This window comes from Suncus etruscus, chromosome 5 (genome assembly GCF_024139225.1).
Source record: "Suncus etruscus isolate mSunEtr1 chromosome 5, mSunEtr1.pri.cur, whole genome shotgun sequence".
In the NCBI taxonomy this organism is placed as follows: Eukaryota; Metazoa; Chordata; class Mammalia; order Eulipotyphla; family Soricidae; genus Suncus; species Suncus etruscus.
In genome coordinates this window covers 148,589,904-148,611,999 of record NC_064852.1, presented here as the reverse complement: position 1 = coordinate 148,611,999, position 22,096 = coordinate 148,589,904, and the positions used below count along the sequence as shown (strand labels likewise).

Here is a 22,096-nt window from a genome sequence, read left to right as displayed (position 1 = left end):
GCCCCTGAGCGCTGCTGGGTGTGACCCCTCAAAAATGGTAGAAAAACTTTAAGAGGGACTGTATTCTAAATGCTTTCCCAAGTAACCAAATCACATGTTACCTTTGACTTGACTTGGGGGATACAGGAAGATATTGGTTAACTCTGAATTAAGTAGATATTTGGGATAATTAAGTCAGTATAGAAAACATTTTATGCTCCACCATGATATTCTGTTTTTATTGATAGGTTTTAGATTCAAGTTGAAAGTTTAAATCAGTAATTCATGACTGTTATTTGAAACTGGAATTTAAACTAAATCAATTAGCCTCGATACTACAAACTCACATCCTTGACCTCAAAACATGAAGATTTGACCTGAGAGAAGGTAAAAGATATAGAACTACTAATGCCCAGAAGTGGAGTTTAGGGAGAAGATGGTGTAGGATATAGTGAGACTCACCCTAAAGATCTTAGTAGAGAACAAGAGAAAAATCTAGAGAATTGAGGGCCTGAAGAGTGACTTTAATGGTTTCTTCATCTCTGGCATCGAATGCTCTACTGTGTATGTATCTGGTCCTGTGGCTTCAGCTCCACAAAACAGAGAAACTTAATTTCAGTGGAAACTAAATTCAGCTTACTTTACAGTTTTTATCAGGAACATTATTGTAACCAGTATTTCCATGTGGATCTTTGAAAGTTTGAACAAAATTCAGTTCAGTCTTGAATTTAAATGATCTGTCCTGATATCTCTTTATCTAATCTTTTTCTGACAGTAATTCCATCTAATTCTTTTTACTTTGCTCAGTATTACACAGAAGAATTTCATGAGACATTCTATTGGTGAAAAATTTAGGATTTGGAAGGAATGTTATGCCCTTTGTCATCAATTACTTTATATGTTTGTTATTGAACCTTGACCAATAATAATGTTCACTTTGGAGAAATTTTTGATATGTAAGCATGAACATTATTTAAAATACATATGACTAAATATTTTTCTCTTCACTATAATAATAATAGTAATCAAATTTAATGATGTAATGGCGATCTTATTTAATGACAAATTTAATATTAGTTGGTAAACTATTTTATTTCATATGTTGGTAAAATTATACAATGAGAAAATTAATGTGTTGTCTTTCTTTTAAGCTTGCTATTTACTCATTGTATTCAAATTTATAACCTTAGTCATTTTCTAGGATGGCCATGGATCTATGGAGGACTTTACTTTGATAAATCTTCTCTTTCTGTTTTTGCATTAAAAATTTACTTTAACGGCCAGAGCAGTGACTCAGTGATAGGGCATTTGTCTTGCACTTGACTGACCTAGGATGGACCTCGGTTCCATCCCCAGCATCCCATCTGGTCCCCCAAGTCAGGAGCAATTTCTGAGCGATTTCTGAGCACAGAGCCAGGAGTAACCCCTGAGCATCACCAGGTGTGGCACCAAAACAAAACAAAAAGGAAACTTTATATTTGCAGTTTAGCTATATTTTTATGATGTTACCTTAGTTTCAGTGGTAAAATTATTTTTTCTTTACAGGTTCTCACCTTAATTTTTAACATAAGTTGATCATTTTTAAGTTTGCTTGTTTTTCTTTAATCTCTTTAATCATGGTATTAACTCTAAGAAAAAATTTTTAAAAATCATCAATTTTATGCATACTAATATTGAAAATAAAAATGAAAAGATGTCTAAAGACTGAATTGCTTTTTTAACTCATTTACATTTTGTCCTTTGATTTAATTTAGTAACCCCTTTATTATACTGCAATTTTTGGAGACTATACAAAGTTAGAATTATTGTTTTCAATTTTTCATTATTATTATTTGGGGGCATTTTCACTTGTGTTTGGATCCTTTTAATAATCTCTTCACCCTAGCAGCTCTGACTGTGAATGATTTCTACTTCTCTGCCTCTTTCCTTGACTTAGAAGGTAAAATTATCTTTCCTACTTTCAATAATATATTATCATTTAAATTACCACAGCTAACAAAATTTCTAGGGATAGTTCTTGGTTTAGTGAACTTTCTGATGCAGTTTTTCTTTCTCTATATTTATTTAAAATAAAAGTAAATAACATAGGAATATTAGAAATGCTAGTATGAAACATTCAAAATAACATGCATGAACAATAACAAATATCACAAAAATTGAGAATGGAAACTTCTATTGGGTCTTCTTTTTGTTAGTTATATATGTTAGGTCTACAATTTTATCTGATTTCACTTTCTATACAAGATTTCTATATACCTAAGGAGGTGATTGGAATTCTCTACATGGAAAAAAAATCTAAATTTTAAATAGCTTCATATGTTTCACATTTTTATAAGGTAGTATTTAACAGTTTTGTAAGGCATATACATCATAACACAGACCTCAATTTTAAAGCTAACTGCTAAGCTTGGCAATAAGATCTTTTTTTCTCTTACTGTATATGCTAGCCATGGGAAGTAGTTTATTAGTTCAATGAATCAGATTTGTTTGCATCTTAGATGATAGTTATTGCATTTTGCATTTTTTCTTCAAGAAATTATCATAGTAACCTTTGTATAGAAGACTTGCATTTTAAAATTTAGCTTACCCTCTCTAAAATGTTTTTTTCAGATACAGAAATTGTTGCTAACAAATTTAAAAATAACTTATTTAAAAGGTACTCATATTTTCTTTCTAACATGTCATTCTACCTATGAGGGTAAAGTAAAAGAATTATACTTTAGCTAATTTTATAGATTATTCTAGGTTAGATTACCCTTAGAATTCTTTGTCCTGGGAAACTTGCTGCTTTCTTGAACTTTTCAATGCAGTTTATATTTTTCTGTGTCTGTCCCAGGTTCTAGCTCTCTCCCTTTCAGCTTTGTTCATTTAGAATATAAGATTTCTGCCACTCTATTCAGTTTTCTTCATGTGTCTGTAATCTGGTATCCAATAGGCTAGTTACCAAAAGTAAGATTTTTCCCTTCCTCGATAGTTTTTAAACTACAAATTAAAACACTCCTGTTATGAAAATAAAATAATTCTTTTAGCTCCATTCACAAAAATATGTCAGATTATTTTTCATCATATGTGCTTTATAAGAATCAATTCAATTTTGAAGACTAAACTTAATGTGTTTTGTTATTATTTGCTTAAATTGTTGCCACAGAAAAAGTTTCTGTTGAAAATACCTTAATACTAATAATATTAATAATAATTAATAATATTAATAAAACTTGAAATTACATAGATATATTTAGTTCTTTAAATTTAGCTGGAAAAACCAATTTATCTTGTTTCTTTTAAGAGAATAAAATTTAGAAAAATTCCAAGTATAAAATCAAAATTTTGATATATTTTGTTAAAAAGCTAAACAATATGTCTTTGTTTTTATCCTCAAATTATCTAAAGGAATACTCATTATGGGGAAGTTTTAGTAGGCAAAGAAAAAATTACAGAGGGGCTGGCTTTCATCAGAAAATCTCTTGAGAGAGGTATCTATAGGCACTTAGAAAATTCTTTAAATTTTATAGGAAGATTGTGTTCTGTCCAAAGTTAAATATTTAAATAGCAATTTAGAAAGGCATAATTAGGGATACTCATTAGCAATTTCTGGATTTGAATAAGATAATAATCTTAGTCTTCCATAATGTCTCTACTTATTTGTTCACACATTTCCCCCCTAAATTTGGGGCTTCTTTGAGTTTTGATGTAGGCTTAAGAGATTTCTAGCTCCTAAAAGCTGGAGCATTTTGTTTTCAGTCACAAGTTGGATCATGGCTCAGCCTCCTGATGAATTGTATTGCTGACATACCCATCTCTCTTTCCATTATGTCCTGGCTCTGAGGCTGTTTTGGTGGGTTTGGTTTGGAGAGAAGCCCTCGAAAACCAACCCCATAGTTGAATACAAATTCCACTTGACTTTGCTTTTTTATCTGATTACTGGGGCTACCATATGCTTTGTTTTCTAGGAAGGTTCTCCTAGCACTGCTCACTTGCAATGCCAGGGATCAAATCTCAGCTTCTTACGTGCAAAGTCTGTACTTAACCTGTGATTGTAGCCTTCTTGAACTTTTTTAAAACCTTGATAGCCAATCAGCATTAAAAATAAGACAACATTCTCCTGGCACCATAAAAAGAAAATGAATGTGTACAGAGCCTGTAGTTATTCCCATGACAGTATGCTTTAAGGGCGTAGAAACCCTGTGTCTCTTAGGCCAAGCGAATTCCCATTCTAATTTCCTCAATATTTACTGTGCCTATGCACCCTCCCCCCACCAAAAAAAAAGAAGCACAAACCCTTGCCACACCAGCCCTCCTTACTGTTTTTTACTTGTTTGGTTGGTTTTTTTGTTGTTGTTCTCAAGGTTATTGTTTGCTTGTTGTATTTGTTGCTGTGGTGCTTTGTTGTAGTTGCTGGTTTTGGATTTCTGTTTCTTTTTTTGTTTTGTTTGTTTTTGTTTTTGTGGGTTTTTTGTTTCTCTGTTATGCTTTTCTTCTTTTTTCCCTTTCTTCTTTTAAATTGATACTTATAACCTCTAGACGGACTCCTCCTGGAGTTTTTCTTTTCTTTTCTTTCTTTTCAAACAGAACCACATAACTTGAATCATCTTGTTTTGCCTCATAAATTGAGGGAAAAAATGGATGGTACCAGGACCAAACAACCATATGAACATTGAGTAGAAATAAAAAATGACATGGGGTCATGTCATGGGGTCAGACATGGGGTCAGAGCAGTGGCGCTAGTGGTAAGGTGTCTGCCTTGCACTAGCCTAGGACCGTGGTATGATCCCCTGGCGTCTCATATGGTCTCCCAAGCCAGGAGCGATTTCTGAGCGCATAGCCAGGAGTAAACCCTGAGCATCACCGGGTGTGGCCCAAAAAACAAACAAACAAGCAAAATGATCTGACATAAACACCAAGCCCAAAGTCAACAACAACAGAATCGATACCCAATCTACAATAAGCAATACACGGAGGGGATCAGTTAAACTTACTAGTGGTCTGAGGGGCAATGGAGGGGGGATGCTGGGAACAGGAGTGGAGGGAGGACAACGCTGGTGGTGGGAATACCCCTGATTCAATGTCACTATGTACCTTAAATATTACTGTGAAAGATTCGTAATTGACTTTGGTCACAATAAAAATTATTTAAAAAAAAATAAGACAACTTTGGGGAGACATTCAGTCATTTTTAGAAAATTAAAAATAACCACATAAGTTAGTACAGTGGTTTAAGACAAAATAAATCTTTTAGATCATATAAAATATATAGCATATAGACTACATGGTGTGAGTTTGAATAAATATTGATTATTTAAATCAAGTGACATTTAAGAATTTTAGCAGTTTTACATTTGACGACTGCTTTGTTCTTGGACTAAAATCTTCCTTTTTCTTCCTTCCTTCCTTCCTTCCTTCCTTCCTTCCTTCCTTCCTTCCTTCCTTCCTTCCTTCCTTCCTTCCTTCCTTCCTTTCTTTCTTTCTTTCTTTCTTTCTTTCTTTCTTTCTTTCTTTCTTTCTTTCTTTCTTTCTTTCTTTCTTTCTTTCTTTCTTTTTTCTCTCTCTCTCTCTTTTTCTTTCTTTCTTCCTTTCTTTCTTTCTTTCTTTCTTTCTTTCTTTCTTTCTTTCTTTCTTTCTTTCTTTCTTTCTTTCTTTCTTTCTTTCTTTCTTTCTTTCTTTCTTTATTTCTTTCTTTCTTTCTTCTTTCTCATTCTTTCTTTTCTTTTTTCTTTCTTTTCTTTTTCTTCCTTCCTTCCCTCCCTCCCTCCCTCTTTCCTTCCCTCCCTCCCTCCCTCCCTCCCTCCTTTCCTCCCTCCTTCCCTCCCTCCTTCCTTCCCTCCCTCCTTCCCTCCCTACCTCCTTCCTTCCTTCCTTCCTTCCTTCCTTCCTTCCTTCCTTCCTTCCTTCCTTCCTTCCTTCCTTCCTTCCTTCCTCCTTCCTTCCTTCCTTCCTTCCTTCCTTCCTTCCTTCCTTCCTTCCTTCCTTCCTTCCTTCCTTCCTTCCTTCCTTCCTTCCTTCCTTCCTTCCTTCCTTCCTTCCTTCTTTCCTCCTTCCTTGTTTTGTTTGTTTGGTTTGGGGCCACACCCAGCAGTACTCAGTGGTTACTCCTGACTCTGCACTCAGAAATTGCTCCTGGCAGGCTTAGAGACCATAAAGAATGCCGAGTTGGCAGCATGCAAGGCAAATTCCCTACTGCTGTGCTATCACTCCAGCCCGTCATTGCCTTAAATTTTCTTATACTGGAGGTGAAAAGCCTGATATAATTGACATGAAGTATTGGGAAAGTTTTGAAGAAAGTGTCATCTGTAAAATATAAATGCTAAAACTGATAGTATTTAGGAGGATTTGCATATACTTGTTTAAAAAATATATGTTATTTATGAAACAATATTCATGAAACAAGAATTTTTTGTTTATTTGATCACTTATCCTAATAGTTGGAGGCAAGTTGAATATACTGAATATCTTCAAAACATAGAGACAAACACGTGTAAACTTTTGTGGTCAATATGTTTGTCCAAGAAGTCTTGAATTGTCCTGTTAATCTCATAATGAACTTTTGCTGTAATTTGAAAATGTCTTGACACTTCATTTGAGTTTCAACATAAAATGACTAAAGTTTTCTGTGGCCATGTTACACTACTGTGTTGTCATACAAAATAGAGTCATGTTTGAAAGGATGGTGTAAAAAGTATGCATAGAAAAGTTTACCTCCTACTAAACTAGTAAATCAGTATTTTTCAAGATATGTTTTTCAAATATAAATTTTTGGCAAATATGGGGAGGGGAGTCTGTGACCAAATGTTTCTTTTCATTGTCAAATTTTTTATTTCTTTTTAGACTAAATTTTATGTTATAAATATCAAAAAGAAGAGATTGAATACAAATTTGTCTCTAATACTTGCACTAATTTTTCTTTTATACAGTACAATGTAGAAACACAGAGTTGGAAGGTTTACCAATTATGTATTTCATTTAAAAAGTATAGTAACTAATTTTTTCTGTTTACATTATTTTTTCTAATTTTTTTAAAATTCTAATGCAAAACAATGTTGAATTTGTTTGCAATCAAAGTAATGCTGCTGGAAATATTCTTTCTGGATGATTTTTCTTAAGGAAAGGGCAAGAAAAGAAAAATAAACATACTCGTATAGAATTCCTTAATTTGGAGGCTTCCTCTTTATCAACAGGAGACCTTTTATCAAAAAAGGATATTGTTGTTTAGAGGCATTTCTTTATGAAGATAGGATGAGTAACATGTAGAAGAAGGATGACAGTTTCAATTAGGCCAAGCAAATTTGAAGAGGAGAATGTCTGTCTGGTAACTGTTGAAAGGATTTTTCTCCCAAGAAGAAAATTCAAAGTTACATACCTAAGAAGCCATGATGAACCAAATTGTAACTCACAATACTTTAATCAATAAAGATTAAAAATATTGATATATAAAAACAAAATTATGCATTAAAGTAGGTTGATCTGTCTGTATGTGCACTGAGATGGTCCTTTAATATCTCTTTGATTGAGCCTTTACTAAAGACTTCTTCCATTGACAGAAGATTCTATCATGACATTAAATGGTGATATTCACTCTCATTTGCATCTGTTCACCTGTGGAGAAATACAGAATAATACCCTTTTAGTCCTCTCCTGCTTCATTAAGACCTGTTAAGAAATGTATTCCATTAACCTGATGGATTCTACATTATTTTTAAGTCATCATGAGAGTCAGAGCCTCAGTTGATTCTTTAAAAATATCATAATTAAACCAGAATGTTTTAACAGGAGTTTGTGACCCACACCCTAAACTGCCTTCTGCCTGTTTTATAAATAAAGGTTTTATGAGCACTCAGCCAGCCTGATCTCTGTTCACACTCTGAACAGCTGCTTTTCTGTAGATTTACACAGTTGTGTCACAGACTTTCTGGTCTGCAAAGCCAGAAAGACTGCTTATAGAACCCTTTGCCAAACAAAATGCTTTCCAGTTTCAGTCAATAGATCTACATTAATAACTAGTAACCAGAAAGAGTTTTATACAGTTTCTATAGGAGGTTGGTAATGCAAAAACCTATCTATAAAATTTGGAAATGCATATGTATATATGTGTGTATATCTGTATGTATATATTTTCTATATGTATATTTTAAATGTCGAAACTTGTCTGTTGAAGTTTTTCCTACTTAGAATATTATATGCGACTGTTAAAAACAAAAAAACTTTCCAAACACCCAGTTTAGCTAATGTTCTCTCAGATTACATCATTTTGGGATGCCACGATATCTTTTTGATTCCCTTGCTTGTTGGAAAAAAAAAAACGGTCTTATTAGTCTGGAAATTGTTTTTCTTTATGAACAGTATTTTACAGACTAGTAGATATTTATTCCAGACTACATCACTTGCCTACAGAGGCACTCCCTTGAATTAAGTCTTCTACAGCTGATAGTAGTAACATGATTCTTAGAGTCCCTGGTGGGTAATTGGACAAAGAATCAAACCAATCATCATTAAGATGTAACTCACTTCATTGGATATTGACTTTAGTGTATGTTCTAGTCAAGGTTCACTTATACCTATCAAAATTTCCCTCCTTTTTAAATTTCATTTGTTGTCAACAACTCTCTTATACACAATAAGGTATTTTTCAGAGGGAGTATTTTGAACTCCTATGTTTGGTGTGGGATTCCCACAGTGCTTGCTGGTCCATTTTAGAGGTAGACTTCTCATCTCTACTGGCTCCCCTCCTTACATTCCCATTATTTTTTTCTGAAATGTTAATAATTTGTTGTGCTTTTATTGGCATGCTATTTTCTCAGGAACATTATTCAAAGTTCCTCTTTCTTGATCCATGTTCTAGAAAATTCCAATTCAAAAGATCATGATAACAGGGATCTACAGGGTATGATGGGTCATTTCATCATCATCGTTTCTAGATATCTTTTAAATTGCATTTAAAACCAGATAGGCATGCAAAGTGTTATCCAGTGAATGAATAAATTCTTGATTAATTACAAAACAAAGTTTTTCTAATAGTACTATTGCAAAATTTTGTGCTCTCACATTCATATTCCTGAAAACACATGTACCAGAAAGTGTTTTCCATCTTGTGAAGATCTGTTGAAATTCATTTTCATTTTGTCCAGATTAAAATTCTCTTATGTATATTAATCATCATGTTTTATTCACCAAATTGCATATTTTAAATCTAAAAAATACTATGACATTTAATTTGTTCATTATCTTGAGATTAAAGTAAATATACCAGCCTAGCATTTCTTTCTTTAATAACTCCTGTAAGTAGGGCTTAGATATAAAAACTGAAATTAATATTTTACGGGTTTTTTTCTACTCGATAGGTGCTATGGATATAGAGGAGAGAAATCGCCAAATGAAAATTAACAAATACAAACAGGTAGCCGGATCAGATCCCAGACTGGAGCAAGATTACCATTCAAAGGCAAGACATTTTTTCTTTTTAAAAATTGTAAATTAACCAGTTAATCCTATGAAATCATTAGACACTCCTCAGTGGCTGAATGCAAATCAGTCAGACACGAACATACCATGTAATGGCTCCATGATATGGTCAAGTACTAACATTTATATGTATTTATGTGCCAATTTTTAAGGAGAAAATTTGCCTCATTAAAGAAAACAGTATTAAATAATAGAAGGTTCTGTCAAATAAATGAAACTCATCAATGATCTGAAGAACAAGCCTTTTATACTTTTTCATTTTATCAAACCTATAAAGGCCCCCAACAATCTTAAATATCATTCAGTGACAACCATTTTTAAATATTTTTCTTACATTGAGTTTTTTCTGTTAAATTTAATATTAGTAACTAATGAGTTATTGGAACAAAATGTCCTTTCCCAGGATGCCATAAAGAGTTAAAGAGTTTCAAAGGTCATTTAGGAGAAATCTTTTTTTTTTTTTTTAACTATTTTGTGAGGAAAAAACTGAGATCTGAGGTCTACCATAGCAGGATAATTTCATCACTCTGGCCCTTCATTATTATCTTCTTGTTTTCAAACCCTTTTTAGTTTTATGCTATTATTTATGTTCAGCATCATGAAGGACTTGGCTCTGGTATCCCTAAGTTAAGATTTTTATAAATAAAAATATAATATTGAGTTATTATCTGCTCTAAGTCTTTGAGTCCTAAAAGTCGAATGATGCTTGAGGTTCAGGAATCAGTGTTTTAGATAAGAACAATCATATGCTGAGGTCTGTATCATCCTCCCTACTTGGCCTTCAGCTCTTTTCATGATATTCTATTCCATGGGAAAGCCAAGACTTATGAACTGAAGTGGAATTAGTTCAGCCTGAAGGCTGTGACAGAGAATTCTGGTTCCTAGTCTCTGCACTGTATATAAGCTTTTATAGCCTCTGTTTCACTATCACCTCTCATTTATTCATTGATACAATAAAAAAAATAGAGGCATTGAAATTCCAGTAATATAGGATACCCAAACTTCTGTAGACATGGATGCAGATAAAATAAATGGTTTGTATTCCACTATATTTCAGGATGGAATGTAGATTATTTTAAAAATATATACCTGTAATATTCTCATGAAAATATGTGTTATAAGAGAAAATGAATACAAAGCAAGATAACACAGATTTTAGGAAAAGGACACCAAGTATTTGGGAAGGATAACTTGGGTTTGGGAGCATGCACTTGACTCTGGGCTTCCTAGCAAGCATCAGAGGCTTTTAAAAAAGGGAACCTGCACCAAGTATATGATTTATGTTGCTGGGATTAAGATCCTAGGACCCTGGGGTAAACATAGAGAGGAGGATTTTGTTTGACCCTTGGTTCTCTGTATTCTCACCCTGCCCCAACCCCACATAACCAGTGCTACACAGGACACCCCTTGACCCTTGTAGACCCCAACACTTCTGGGTTTACTCAACCAACCAGGCTGAGCATCAGTGGGGATGACCAGGCCCCCAGCACTGCTTTTGAGCCAATGCCCCCTTCCCCTGGAAATTTATTATAATAGAATGAATCAAATAAGCATTGCTCCTTTATTTCCCAGAGAAAAAAACAAGGTTTAATACCATACCAATTTATCAAAGAATGAATTCTAGATCTTCAAAGTTATGACTTTCACACCATTTATTTAGGTTAGTTAAATTTACATCTTGGCAATATCTAAGCAATATCATTATTTTATATTCTCAAAGGTAGCAGTTTTCAGAATGTATTTCCTGTCATAAAACAACATCAGAGCACTTTGAGAAATACACCTCCATGGGTCCCTCCAGACCACTTATTCTAACTTTTGGGGTGGTGTTGGCTTATTTGTGTGAATCTACTCTGTGATCCATTTGTATTCATATTTGGGAACTACTGCTTTTAACTGTACTTGTTTGTAAATGTTGCTTCTCAATGAATATTTGATTTTTATCTTTTGGTAGAAATCAGTGGCAATATGATGGTGATGAAATATGGAGATCGGATAATAAATGATTTCACACTTTTGCAAAATCTTACACAGTTTTCCAATAGTGGAAAAAAACTTATTTTTTATTGCTAGTTACATAGATAGCTTAACCAAAATATAGTCCAGCCATAAAGATGCAACTTTTTTGTTAAAGTCATCAAAAGATACCTCTGTTTTATTTCACTAGGAATTCTTCCTGACTTAAATTGCCTCTGATGGCTTATCTTTCTACCTGCCATCTCTGTCTTGATATTTTCTATGATGAATCAAATAGAAAACTACAGAAGGTCCTTTATTTTTCCCATCTAGGACCTAAACAAATTTAGTTAATATTAATTTTCAGGGTTGGAGAGATAGCACAGTGGTAGGGCATTTGCCTTGCATGCAGCTGACCCAGGAGGAATCCGATTCGATTTCCAGCATCCCATATGGTCTCCAGCCTGCCAGGGGTGATTTCTGAATGCAGAATCAGGAGTAACCCCTAGGCACTGTGGGTTGTGGCTCAAAGACCAATCAATCAATAAATAAAGTTTAAAAATATTAATATTCACACTAATTTTAATTTAATTCACACTAAATATTTTCCTAGATTAAGAATTTTGGTAGCATTTACATGTTTATAATAAAGGCTATTTTTGTTATATTCTCATTTTTCTTCTTTACTTTGAATAAAAAGTAACAATATCGAGTTTGAACCAAGTATTAAACCAAGTACCTTAATACATTATACCTATCTCTTGAATAAAAAAACATTCACATTTCTGTCATCAGTGACAGAACTAAGATATAGAAAGATTTAAGCTACCTGCCCAATTTTGCATAGCCTCTTCTAAACCCTGGAAAGTATTTTGTGTAGCTAATCTGGTTTTGCAGATTTCAGATAACTGAGATTAAAACCAGAGCCTCAGACATGGAGTGTGGGCTAGATTTCTAAGCTATGTTTGTTCCTCAAATTTCAAGCAAGCTATGAACAAACTTGATGAGTGTGTTTTTTTCTCTTGTTTCTTGAGTCACAGCTTGGAGCTGTACTCCTGGCTCTCTACTCACAAGTTACCACTGCTAGTGCTTGGGGGACCGTGTTATGCAGAAATCAAGAGTTCAAACCAGGGCATGTAAGACAAGCACCTAAATCCCTGTTCTGGCCCCAACTACCCTTTTTTTAAGTGCGTTTTTTAAAAGTACACTTGCCATATTTTGTGTGTGTTTGAAGTAAATATCACTAAGGAATGAAGGAGAGATAGAGAACCCCCGTGAGAGCAGAAAGAGAGAGAGGGAGAGCCCCTGTGAGAGGAGAAAAAGAGACAGCCCCTGTGAAGTCCAGAGAAAAGTCTAGAGAAAGATTCTGCTCCCCCCTTCTGGTATGTGGTGGCTCTGGGATGCAGTACCTGATCCCACAGTTCTGGATATCACCTCCTTCCATTCATCCCTTCAACTCTCAATGATAATACTAATACACAACACCTACTAGGGGCCTAGTAACAGCAGTAGGGCATTTGCCTTGCAGAGCAAGGAGTAACCCCCTTAGCACTGCTGGGTATGACCCAAACACGAACAAACAAAACAAAACAAATAAAAAAAAAAAACCCAACACCTACTAGTTCAAAAAACAGAAAGCTTCTCCTTAGTAACATATTTTGAAGGTATCTTAACAATTTCTAACTTGTGTCCTCCTTAGACTGTTCAGTACTATAAAAACACTATACTTTTATATACCAAGGTACTATATAAAAAGTACTTTTGAAAGCAGAGACTATTTAATGAAAGTAGCAGAGTAGTGATGCCTGTTAGACCAGCAAGCCACATCTCAGGATTCAGCATTCTAGGTGGTCCTTCCCTTGTGCCTTTTGCATTTTAGTATTTAACTCAACTTAATTGTGATTCATCCCAGAAGAATTCAGCCCAGAAGAAAATCTATGGATCTTTACTGCTCTTTACTGATTTATCGTTTTAGTTTGCCTGTGAAAATTATAATTCAGAATAGGAAAGCTACTCTCCTCTGAATTTTTAAATGATTATTTAACATAATTAACAATAGTACAGATATATGTAAATATCTGAAAATTAAAATAGATAACTTGTTCATTTCATTATATGAAATATATTTTAAGTAGTCATATTTAATCTTTTTAAATCATACAGTTAAGATGTTTTGTTTGGGTAACAGGAATCCAGCTCTTTTAGAAGCAAAGCTTGCATTCTACCACTGTTGCATTTCACCCAGAACACTTTTGTTTGTTTTGGGCCAATCCCAACTGTGCTCAGTGCTTACTCCTGGTCTAGTGCTCAGAGATCACTTCTAGCTGACTTAGCTAAGGGACCACCTGGGATAATTGAATCCAGGATTGAACCCAGCAATGCCCTATCTGCTGTAATAACACTTCAGCCCCAATTTTTTTGTTGTTTTTGTCTTTTGGGTCACACCCGGCAGCACTCAGGGGTTACTCCTGGCTCTATGCTCAGAAATCGCTCCTGGCAGGCTCAGGGGACCATATGGGATGCCGGGATTTGAACCACCGACCTTCTGTATGAAAGGCAAATGCCTAACCTCCATGCTATCTCTCCGGCCCCATGGCCCCAATTATTTTTAAAGAGGTAATCCATAAATATTTAAACCATGGATGTTTTCTAGTTTGTTTGTTTGTTTGGTATTTCTTTGGAACTCAAAACTTACTTCTTCAAAGAGGCAATACTCCTTTTTAAATTGGTGTGAGTGTTCCCACAACATAATCTTAAACATCCCTTGCCTCTAATGCCTTATATTCTTATTTGTTTTTCTAGTGTAATCTACTCGAATGAATTAATATAGCTCATAAATTGCTTAGCATTTTTAATATGTAGGTCAGAAATTCTTAGCAACAAACTTAATAGTCTAATACATGAAATAGAAGACAATTTAAGAAATCACCTTTCTCCCTACATTGCTCGTGGAATAGACCTGCCATCTTTTGTACCTGACTTCTGTCTTTTAAATAGTCATTAACTATTTCAAAAAGACAAAACCTGTTCAACATACTATAATAAAGAACACAGCACAGATAGATTTTTACTTGCCTTTTTTTAAAAATAAATGTCCCATAAATACAAATAAAAGTCATGTTGATGTACTTCATAAGCAATGCCAGAATAAGACACCTCAAACAGCTAAAGAAAATATATTTGGCATGTTGATTCCTGCTGTTAACTAATTTGTTCTACTTATTAGAGTTTATTTTCTTCTCAGCATAGAAATTACTTATACAATTTAAGATATGGCAATAGGGACACCAGAAGAGAAGAGACCCGTCAGGGATGTTTAGGAGGGACTATAAATGAGTTATTTCTAAGTTTGATCTTTTTGAGGCCAAAGTAGTCTAAGATGCTAATAGCATTAAGCTGTAGATATCATAAAACACATCTAGAAATTTCTGGAGTCCAAGATGGTCCTCAGCTTCTTGCTTTCTAAATAAGATTTTGAGATCCCTGCCATAGGAAAAAGATTAGGCAGAAGTAAGGTGCATGTAAATGGTCTAGCACTTAGTAAAGTACTCAATAAATGGTGCAAATATTAATTATTAAGTATTATTATCATTGTGGCTGAAATGAAATATAGGCACCAAAATGAACTGGACGCAGTAAAAAAATGATGTAGAAAGCATGGAACTAATAAAAAGAATTTCAGGATAGCCAAATACCGTTGAATAGTTCTTTTATTTATTTATATTAATTTTATTTTATTTTATTTTATTGACATCCCATCGCATGTTCCCAGAGTGTATCTCAATCACCACCCTTTGTCTGTTTCCCCCCCCCCCCCAGCCTGCCAGTACAACAGGCCCGTTTACAGTGTAGATTGTTAGTGTTTGGGTTTCCTGATTTAATTGTTGGTGTTGACTTTGGCTTGGATATTTAGTTTTGTCTCCACCCCCCTTTTTTAATATTTACCAATGAATCTGAGACTGCTTAGCACCTGGCACTCATCCTTGCTATACTCTGAGGCCAATGGTGTTCAAGGAAACTTCCATTTAGATCATTGCATTTCTTCATGCAGTTATTCTAAATATCACATATAAGTGATATTCTGTATTTTGTAGCATGCATCTCAAAACATTCAAGGGGAAAGAATTTATGGGCCTGAAAATGGCATAGCAGTAAAAATATATAAAAAGTTAGATGGGGGGAAGTGTTTGCACAGCGGTAGAGCATTTGCCTTGCACACAGCTGACTCAGGGCGGATTGCAGTTCATTCCCTGGTGTCCCATCTGGTCCCCTAAACCAGGAGCTATTTCTGAGCACATAGCCAGGAGTAACCCCTGAGCATCACCAGCTGTGGCCCCCTAAAAAATAAAAATAAAAGAGAGATGGGAATAGAAGTGCACTGAGAAATGACAAAGTCATATTACTTACTAAGTCTGCAGTCAGAGTTGATGTTAACTGGGCCTGACGGCTGGATGTGATTATCAGAGATGTATAGGGGGTGATTTAAGAAGGAATACTCCTTAGTAGGGGTGGTATGTAGGGATTAAAAAATAGGAGAGGATATTTATGAAAGTCAGTTGTGAAGTGTAGGTGAGTTGACCTTCTGCAAATTGTCTGCATTTACTGGGGCTGTCTGAACAAATGCCCTTCAGATGGCTTAAATAACAAAAATAGGTTTTCCTCGAAAGTTTGGTAGTTAAATCTATAAGCAAAGTGTTGTCAGGTATGGTTTCTACTGTCTCTTTCCAGTTGTATAGATAGCCACTATCTCTTCTTGCCTTACTACCCTTTCTCTTACTTACCAACCTTCTCTTTAAAGGACTGAGTCCTGTGGTATAAGAAAATTCCCCCCATAGTCCTCATTTTACTTTAAATGCCTTATTTGACTAGATAGCTATGCAAACCATAGCTACCATCTGCAAATACTGTCTCATGCTGAAGTTCTAGAAGATAGGACTACCATATATGAATTTAGGGAGTAGGCTAGTGATAGCATGTTTCTAATAAAATAACTCCTGGTATGTTAAATATTGCTATGAAAATATATCACTGTTATGTGAATAGATTTTAAAGCAGCTAAATCTAGCTTCTTTTGAACTTCTTTATTTTAATTTTGTTACTGTTCTAATTTTTTTCTTTATTGATATATCTTCTTATACCTTAGAAGATGAAATTTTGTGTGTGTATGCTAGTTATTTGGAAATTTTTGTATCCTAAGGGTAGCACTACATTTAGATCTAAGTATGGTTTTCTTAGCCCTAACTTTATGCTGACATTCAAATGTGGGTCCATTCTCTTTATGTGCTATTAATTCCCTCCTACAATATAACAATGTCAGGAAGAAAATGCCAACAGGAAATATTTTTAATTATGAAGAAATGGTTTGTGTTGACTAAGACAGAAACTTTTAAGTTATAGAACACCATAAGTTACAGAGGAATTTGTAATATCTATACTTTATAGTAAATATAATATTGCTAAAAAGATAACAAAAGAAATTATTTTTGGAGTTAGATAACATAGTACAGGGTTTTAAGTGCTTATCTTATTTGAGACTGACCTGATTCCAGTCTTTAGCCTTGCATATGGCCCCGAAGCACTGCCAAGGGTGATCCCTGGGCACTATCCAGTATGGCCCCAAACCATAAAACAAAAGTGAATTCAAATAAGTTGCTTTTGGCCACTTGTTAAATAGTTTAATTTATAGGCAGAAGTTGCTTTTACAAAGAGCATAATATCTTTCTATATATTTTCTTAGATTACACAGGAAAGCATTTCTACTTTAGCACCAGAAAAAAAAATCATAGTGGCAATCACCTTTGTTTTCAATCAGGCTGTAAGTGTCTAGTTTGCTGACCATTAGAATACCCAACAAGGGGGCTGGAGAGATAGCATGGAGGTAAAGCATTTGCCTTGCAAGCAGAAGGTCAGTGGTTCAAATCCTGGCATCCAGTCCCCTGAGCCTGCCAGGAGCAATTTCTAAGCATAGAGCCAGGAGTAACCCCTGAGTGCTGCCGGGTGTGATCCAAAAACCAACAAAACAAAACAAAACAAACAAACAAAAAAAGAATATCAACTGGGAATGTAAGAGATGAATAAGGTCGGTTCTGAGAAAAAGATCTTACTTGATATATCTAGGGGGGTATGGGAAATAAAGAAGGGAGAACACATAAATAGACAATTTTGAACTGAAGTTTTATTTGCTCTACTACAGTTAAGTATACATATCCGAAAGTACAAATAACATTCAAAAGAGATTTAAAAAACTATTCAACCAACCATATTGTTTATCACCTTCCAGAGCTAATAGACTAGTTTATGTGCTGATTATTTGCATCTTGTTAGTCACCTTGCGTTTGAAACTATATCCTTCTTGAGCTTAGAGGCTATATTTAAATTATCTTGTTAGCTTTTCCACCAGAATCACTTTGATTCCACAATAAGTGCTTAGTGACACATCTTTCGTGAATGAATATAAACATGGCTGATGAAAGGAAACTAGAAGTCAGGAATGGCAAATGTTTGTTTGAAGTGTTTAAGAGAAGGAAAGGAGAAGGTGTGGATACATTACAGTCAAAATTGTTTCTTCTAATTAAGCATATGTTTATTGGTTTTTGTGCAGAGTTTATCAGAATAGGATACTGAGAAAATATTTGTTGATTAGGATTCCCATTACTGGCTCTCTTATTGTAAAAAGACTTTGAATAAGATTCTGAGTCATTCTTAAAAACCCAATTTTTTTCTTTATCCAAATTGAGGGAAACTTGTAATAAATATAATACTGCTGCACAAATATGTGATTCTCTGAAAAATGACTGTTTTAATGGTTAAGGTTTAATCAAGGACATAATTAATAAGCCAAATATTTAAGTTAACACCCTAACTTTAAAATTAGGGTTAAATTAGATTGTCTGATTTTCAGTGTCTTCATAAAATGTTGATTATTTGTCAATTGAGTAACAGAGAGAGAGAGAGAGAGAGAGAGAGAGAGAGAGAGAGAGAGAGAGAGAGAGAGAGAGAGAGAGAGAGAGAATATTGGGCTGTCTGCTAGGTACATTTTAAACAATTACTGAATTTGTAGATTTTTAAATTAGCTTAAAGCATAATAAATATGATTTAAAGAAATAATGTACAGTAGTGTCCTGCCTGTTACTTCAAGTAAATTATTGGTAGCTGAGTTAAAATTGGCATGACAGTCAAAACCCTTAATCAGAAAGTGAAGATATGGCTCAGTTGTACTAGCCTTGCATGTGTGATGTCCCGGATTTAATCCCCAGCAATATCACCAAAAAAATTTAGTGATCAATGAGAACAATCTGTAAAATAGGGCCTAATATCACTATAATTTGGCTATTAATAATTTTAACATTTCTACAATTTTACATAACAGCTTTGTTCACAAGCATAAAAATAAGTTGTATTTTTTCTTCAATTTAAAGAGTATAGCTTTTTTATTAGCAGAGTGAACTCACTGATGATTTACTCAGCCTGAGCTTACTCCTTCTACTCTACCCATTTTGTAGATTGTGAACTATTACTCTACTTAGAGGTAATCCAGCTCACTAAGACTGCAATCTTCTGAGATGGAGTCAAGTCTCAGGAGAAATATTCAGGAGAAATACCACAAACAAAAGGATCCAGAAAAAAAGATCTGACACATGCCAGGCTCAAGCATAGTAGTTATTTCTTTTTTTGTTAAACTTTATTTATATTTATTGGTTGATTGATTTGTTTTGGGGCACACCCAGAGATACTTAGGGGTCACTTCTGGCTCTGCCCTCAGAATTGTCCCTGGCAGGCTGGTCGAATGATGCTCTAACTCTTTGTATAAGGACTAAGAACCTTGGATCCAATTCCAGAATCTCTACATGATATAATTACCCCTTCCTATATGTTTTTTTTTTTTTTTTGAGTCAGGGTCATTCTCAGTCCATTTAAGTTTTTTAAACTACATGGTTATTTAGCCTATCGTTTTGATCTTATTTCCTTAGCTACAAGTACCTTCATTTTCTTCTATTCTCTCCTAAGGTATTGAAAAGGAGTCACAGTTGATGACTCCAGCACATTAAGATCTGTTTCACATTTTCGGGTCTTAGAGCTGTGTTGTTACATGCTCTATCCACAAGAGCTTTTGTGGTGCTAGTTTGCTTTTCAATACCTGCACCCTTACTATATTAGTAGAAAATTCTCTTACACATATAAGTCATATACTATTGGCAATTGAAAAATATTTTTACAAAGGTTTTCTTAAGAAGTTTGTTTATGATATTTACAACATAAATGATGGGGGGTGTTGAACCACATATGTCAGTGCTTAGGGATGTAAGCAGGATATTTCTTAATTTTAGCTACATTCTACATTTTAATATAATAGCAATATAAAGTATTTTGACAATGACTTATTTTCTCTAAAAAAAGGTTTATTAATTTGAACTAACAGCAGTCTGTTTTGCTTTTCTGTGCTTGGATGTTAATAATGCTTGCTGTGTATCAAAATGAGATAGTGTAATTAATTTATATCAGGACTGAGAAAGCACAGACATGGAAGAATACTTTATGATTGTAATAGATGGTTTTAGAGAGTAGCAGTCTGAAATATTACTGAGAAATAAAGGGCAAAAATAAGTGTAAGGCTCAACTGAAGATATTGAAAAAATTGGGGCAGGAGAGATAGCATGAAGGTAGGGTGTTTGCCTTGCAAGCAGAAGGACGGTGGTTCAAATCCCAGCATCCTATATGGTCCCCTGAGCCTGCCAGGAGTGATTTCTGAGCATAAAGCCATGAGTAACCCCTGTGCGCTGCCAAAAGAAAAAAATATTTATTCTATGTAGATACAACTAAACTAATAAATGGTTAAGTATTCATATGCTTTTTATAAATTTACTATAAACTTGGAAAATAGCTAATGGGTAAAGGAAATAATATCGAATACTTAAAAGTTGTTAGTAAACCAAAAATGTATTCATATTTTAATAGTGATTAGTATTATAGTCATCAGTTATTAATTTCTTTGGTTTCACATTCCTTACTGTCAAGTATAAACATAATTTTAAAAAATAGTCAAAATTGCTACTTGGGACGTACTCTAAGTACTGTGTTTAGGGATCTTTCTTGACAATGCTCAGGAACTATATGAGGTACTATGGATAAAACTTGTGTCAGTTCCATTTACAGCAAGTGGCTTATCCACTATACTACTCTTGATTCCCTACAGCTTTTATTTTTGTTGTTGTTTGTTTGTTTTTTAGTCCACATCCAGCGGTACTCAGGGGTTATTTCTGGCTCTACACTCAGAAATCACTCCTGGCAGGCTTGGGGGACTATATGGGATGCCAAGAATTGAACCCAGATCTGTCCAGGTTGTCTGCGTGCAAGACAAATGCCCTACAGCTGCACTAGCTCTCTGTCCCCCACCCCAAAAGTTTTAAGAATGCAAATATAAGGTTTTCCAGAGCAGGTTTGGTATAATCATATACTATGCAATTAAGTAAGCCAGTCAAGTATTCAGGAACAATGACTTATTGTTCATTTTAATATGGAGTTAGGAATTTATTTATAAAATCCCATAGTTACTTTTGAGTATAATTCAAGATAAAAATATTTGAAATTATAGCTAAACTATGATAAAAATCTAGTACCCAAATCTAAGGAATGTATTTAGTTTAACCATGGCCTATGCCTACTTGTTCACATGAGACATTGTGCTATGATCTCTTTTAGAACTTCCTGTAGACTCAGAGAATTTAAAAGACCTCAAGGTGCTGGAGTGATAGCACAGTGATAGGGTGTTTTCTTTGCATGCGACTGATCCAAGAAAGACCTTGGCTTGATCCCCGGCATCCCATATGCTTCCCCAAGCCAGGATCAATTTCTGAGCATATAGCTAGAAGGTGTGACAGGGTTTGGCAAAAAAAAAAAAAAAAGATGACCTTAAAAAATGACAGTAATTCAGCCTTAGATGAGAGACCAGTTACACCTCTATATTTGTATCTATCAATTCTATATCTCTTTCTCAGATATACTGCCTCACCCAAATTAAGAGACTTTTGTTACGATTTATTTTCTTCAGTAATATTGACTAAAGAATGTGATATTTTACTATAAAGTCAGAGGCACTTTTCTGACACAAAATAAAAATGTGGTATGGATCATTCAAGTTTGCATGCAGGTACACATAACATATAGAAAATTTGATAAAATAAACTGGAACAATAGAGTAGGCAGGGCATTTACGTTGCACATGGCCAACCCCAATCCTATCCCCAACATCTCTAAGCACCAGCAGAAGTAATTCCTCAGTACAGAGCCAGAGTAACCTCTAAACATCACTGGGTGTAGCCTCCCAAAACACCTAGCTTGACAAGATTATTTGAATAAATAAGGATATTAATTTGTTTTACATCAAGAGCAAAATTCCCATTCTTCCTGGTCCTGGTTCTTAGATGAATTTTTCTCATTGTTCCAGAATGACTACTGTGCTTCTAAATTCATGTTAAACTCCAATCAGGGCTAGAGAGATACCACGGCTTAAGGCATTTTCCTTGCATGCAGCCAATCTGGTTTAATTGTCAGTACCATATATGGTTCCATCAAACACTCCTAGGAATGACCCCAGAACACAAAACTAGGAGTAACTCTTAAGTACCAGTGGTCATGGTTTCCAAATAAAAAAATAAATAACTCCAATCAAGGAAAGAAGCAGAGAATAAAAGAAAAATAGTATTCAAAC

The 22,096-nt window shown here is 34.5% G+C and overlaps 1 protein-coding gene across 18 annotated transcripts in view; it reads left to right on the top strand.

Annotated features, from left to right (window-relative positions):
- Positions 1-22,096, top strand: part of RIMS2 (regulating synaptic membrane exocytosis 2) — a 565,766-nt gene that overhangs the window by 395,240 nt on the left and 148,430 nt on the right. For 9 of the 18 annotated variants that reach the window (XM_049773842.1, XM_049773835.1, XM_049773829.1 and 6 more), the window contains one exon: positions 9,312-9,412. The exons of the other annotated variants lie outside the window; for them this stretch is intronic. In XM_049773842.1, coding sequence (XP_049629799.1) covers positions 9,312-9,412 — 101 coding nt within the window. The remainder of the gene's footprint in view (positions 1-9,311; positions 9,413-22,096) is intronic. 18 annotated transcript variants of the gene reach the window in all.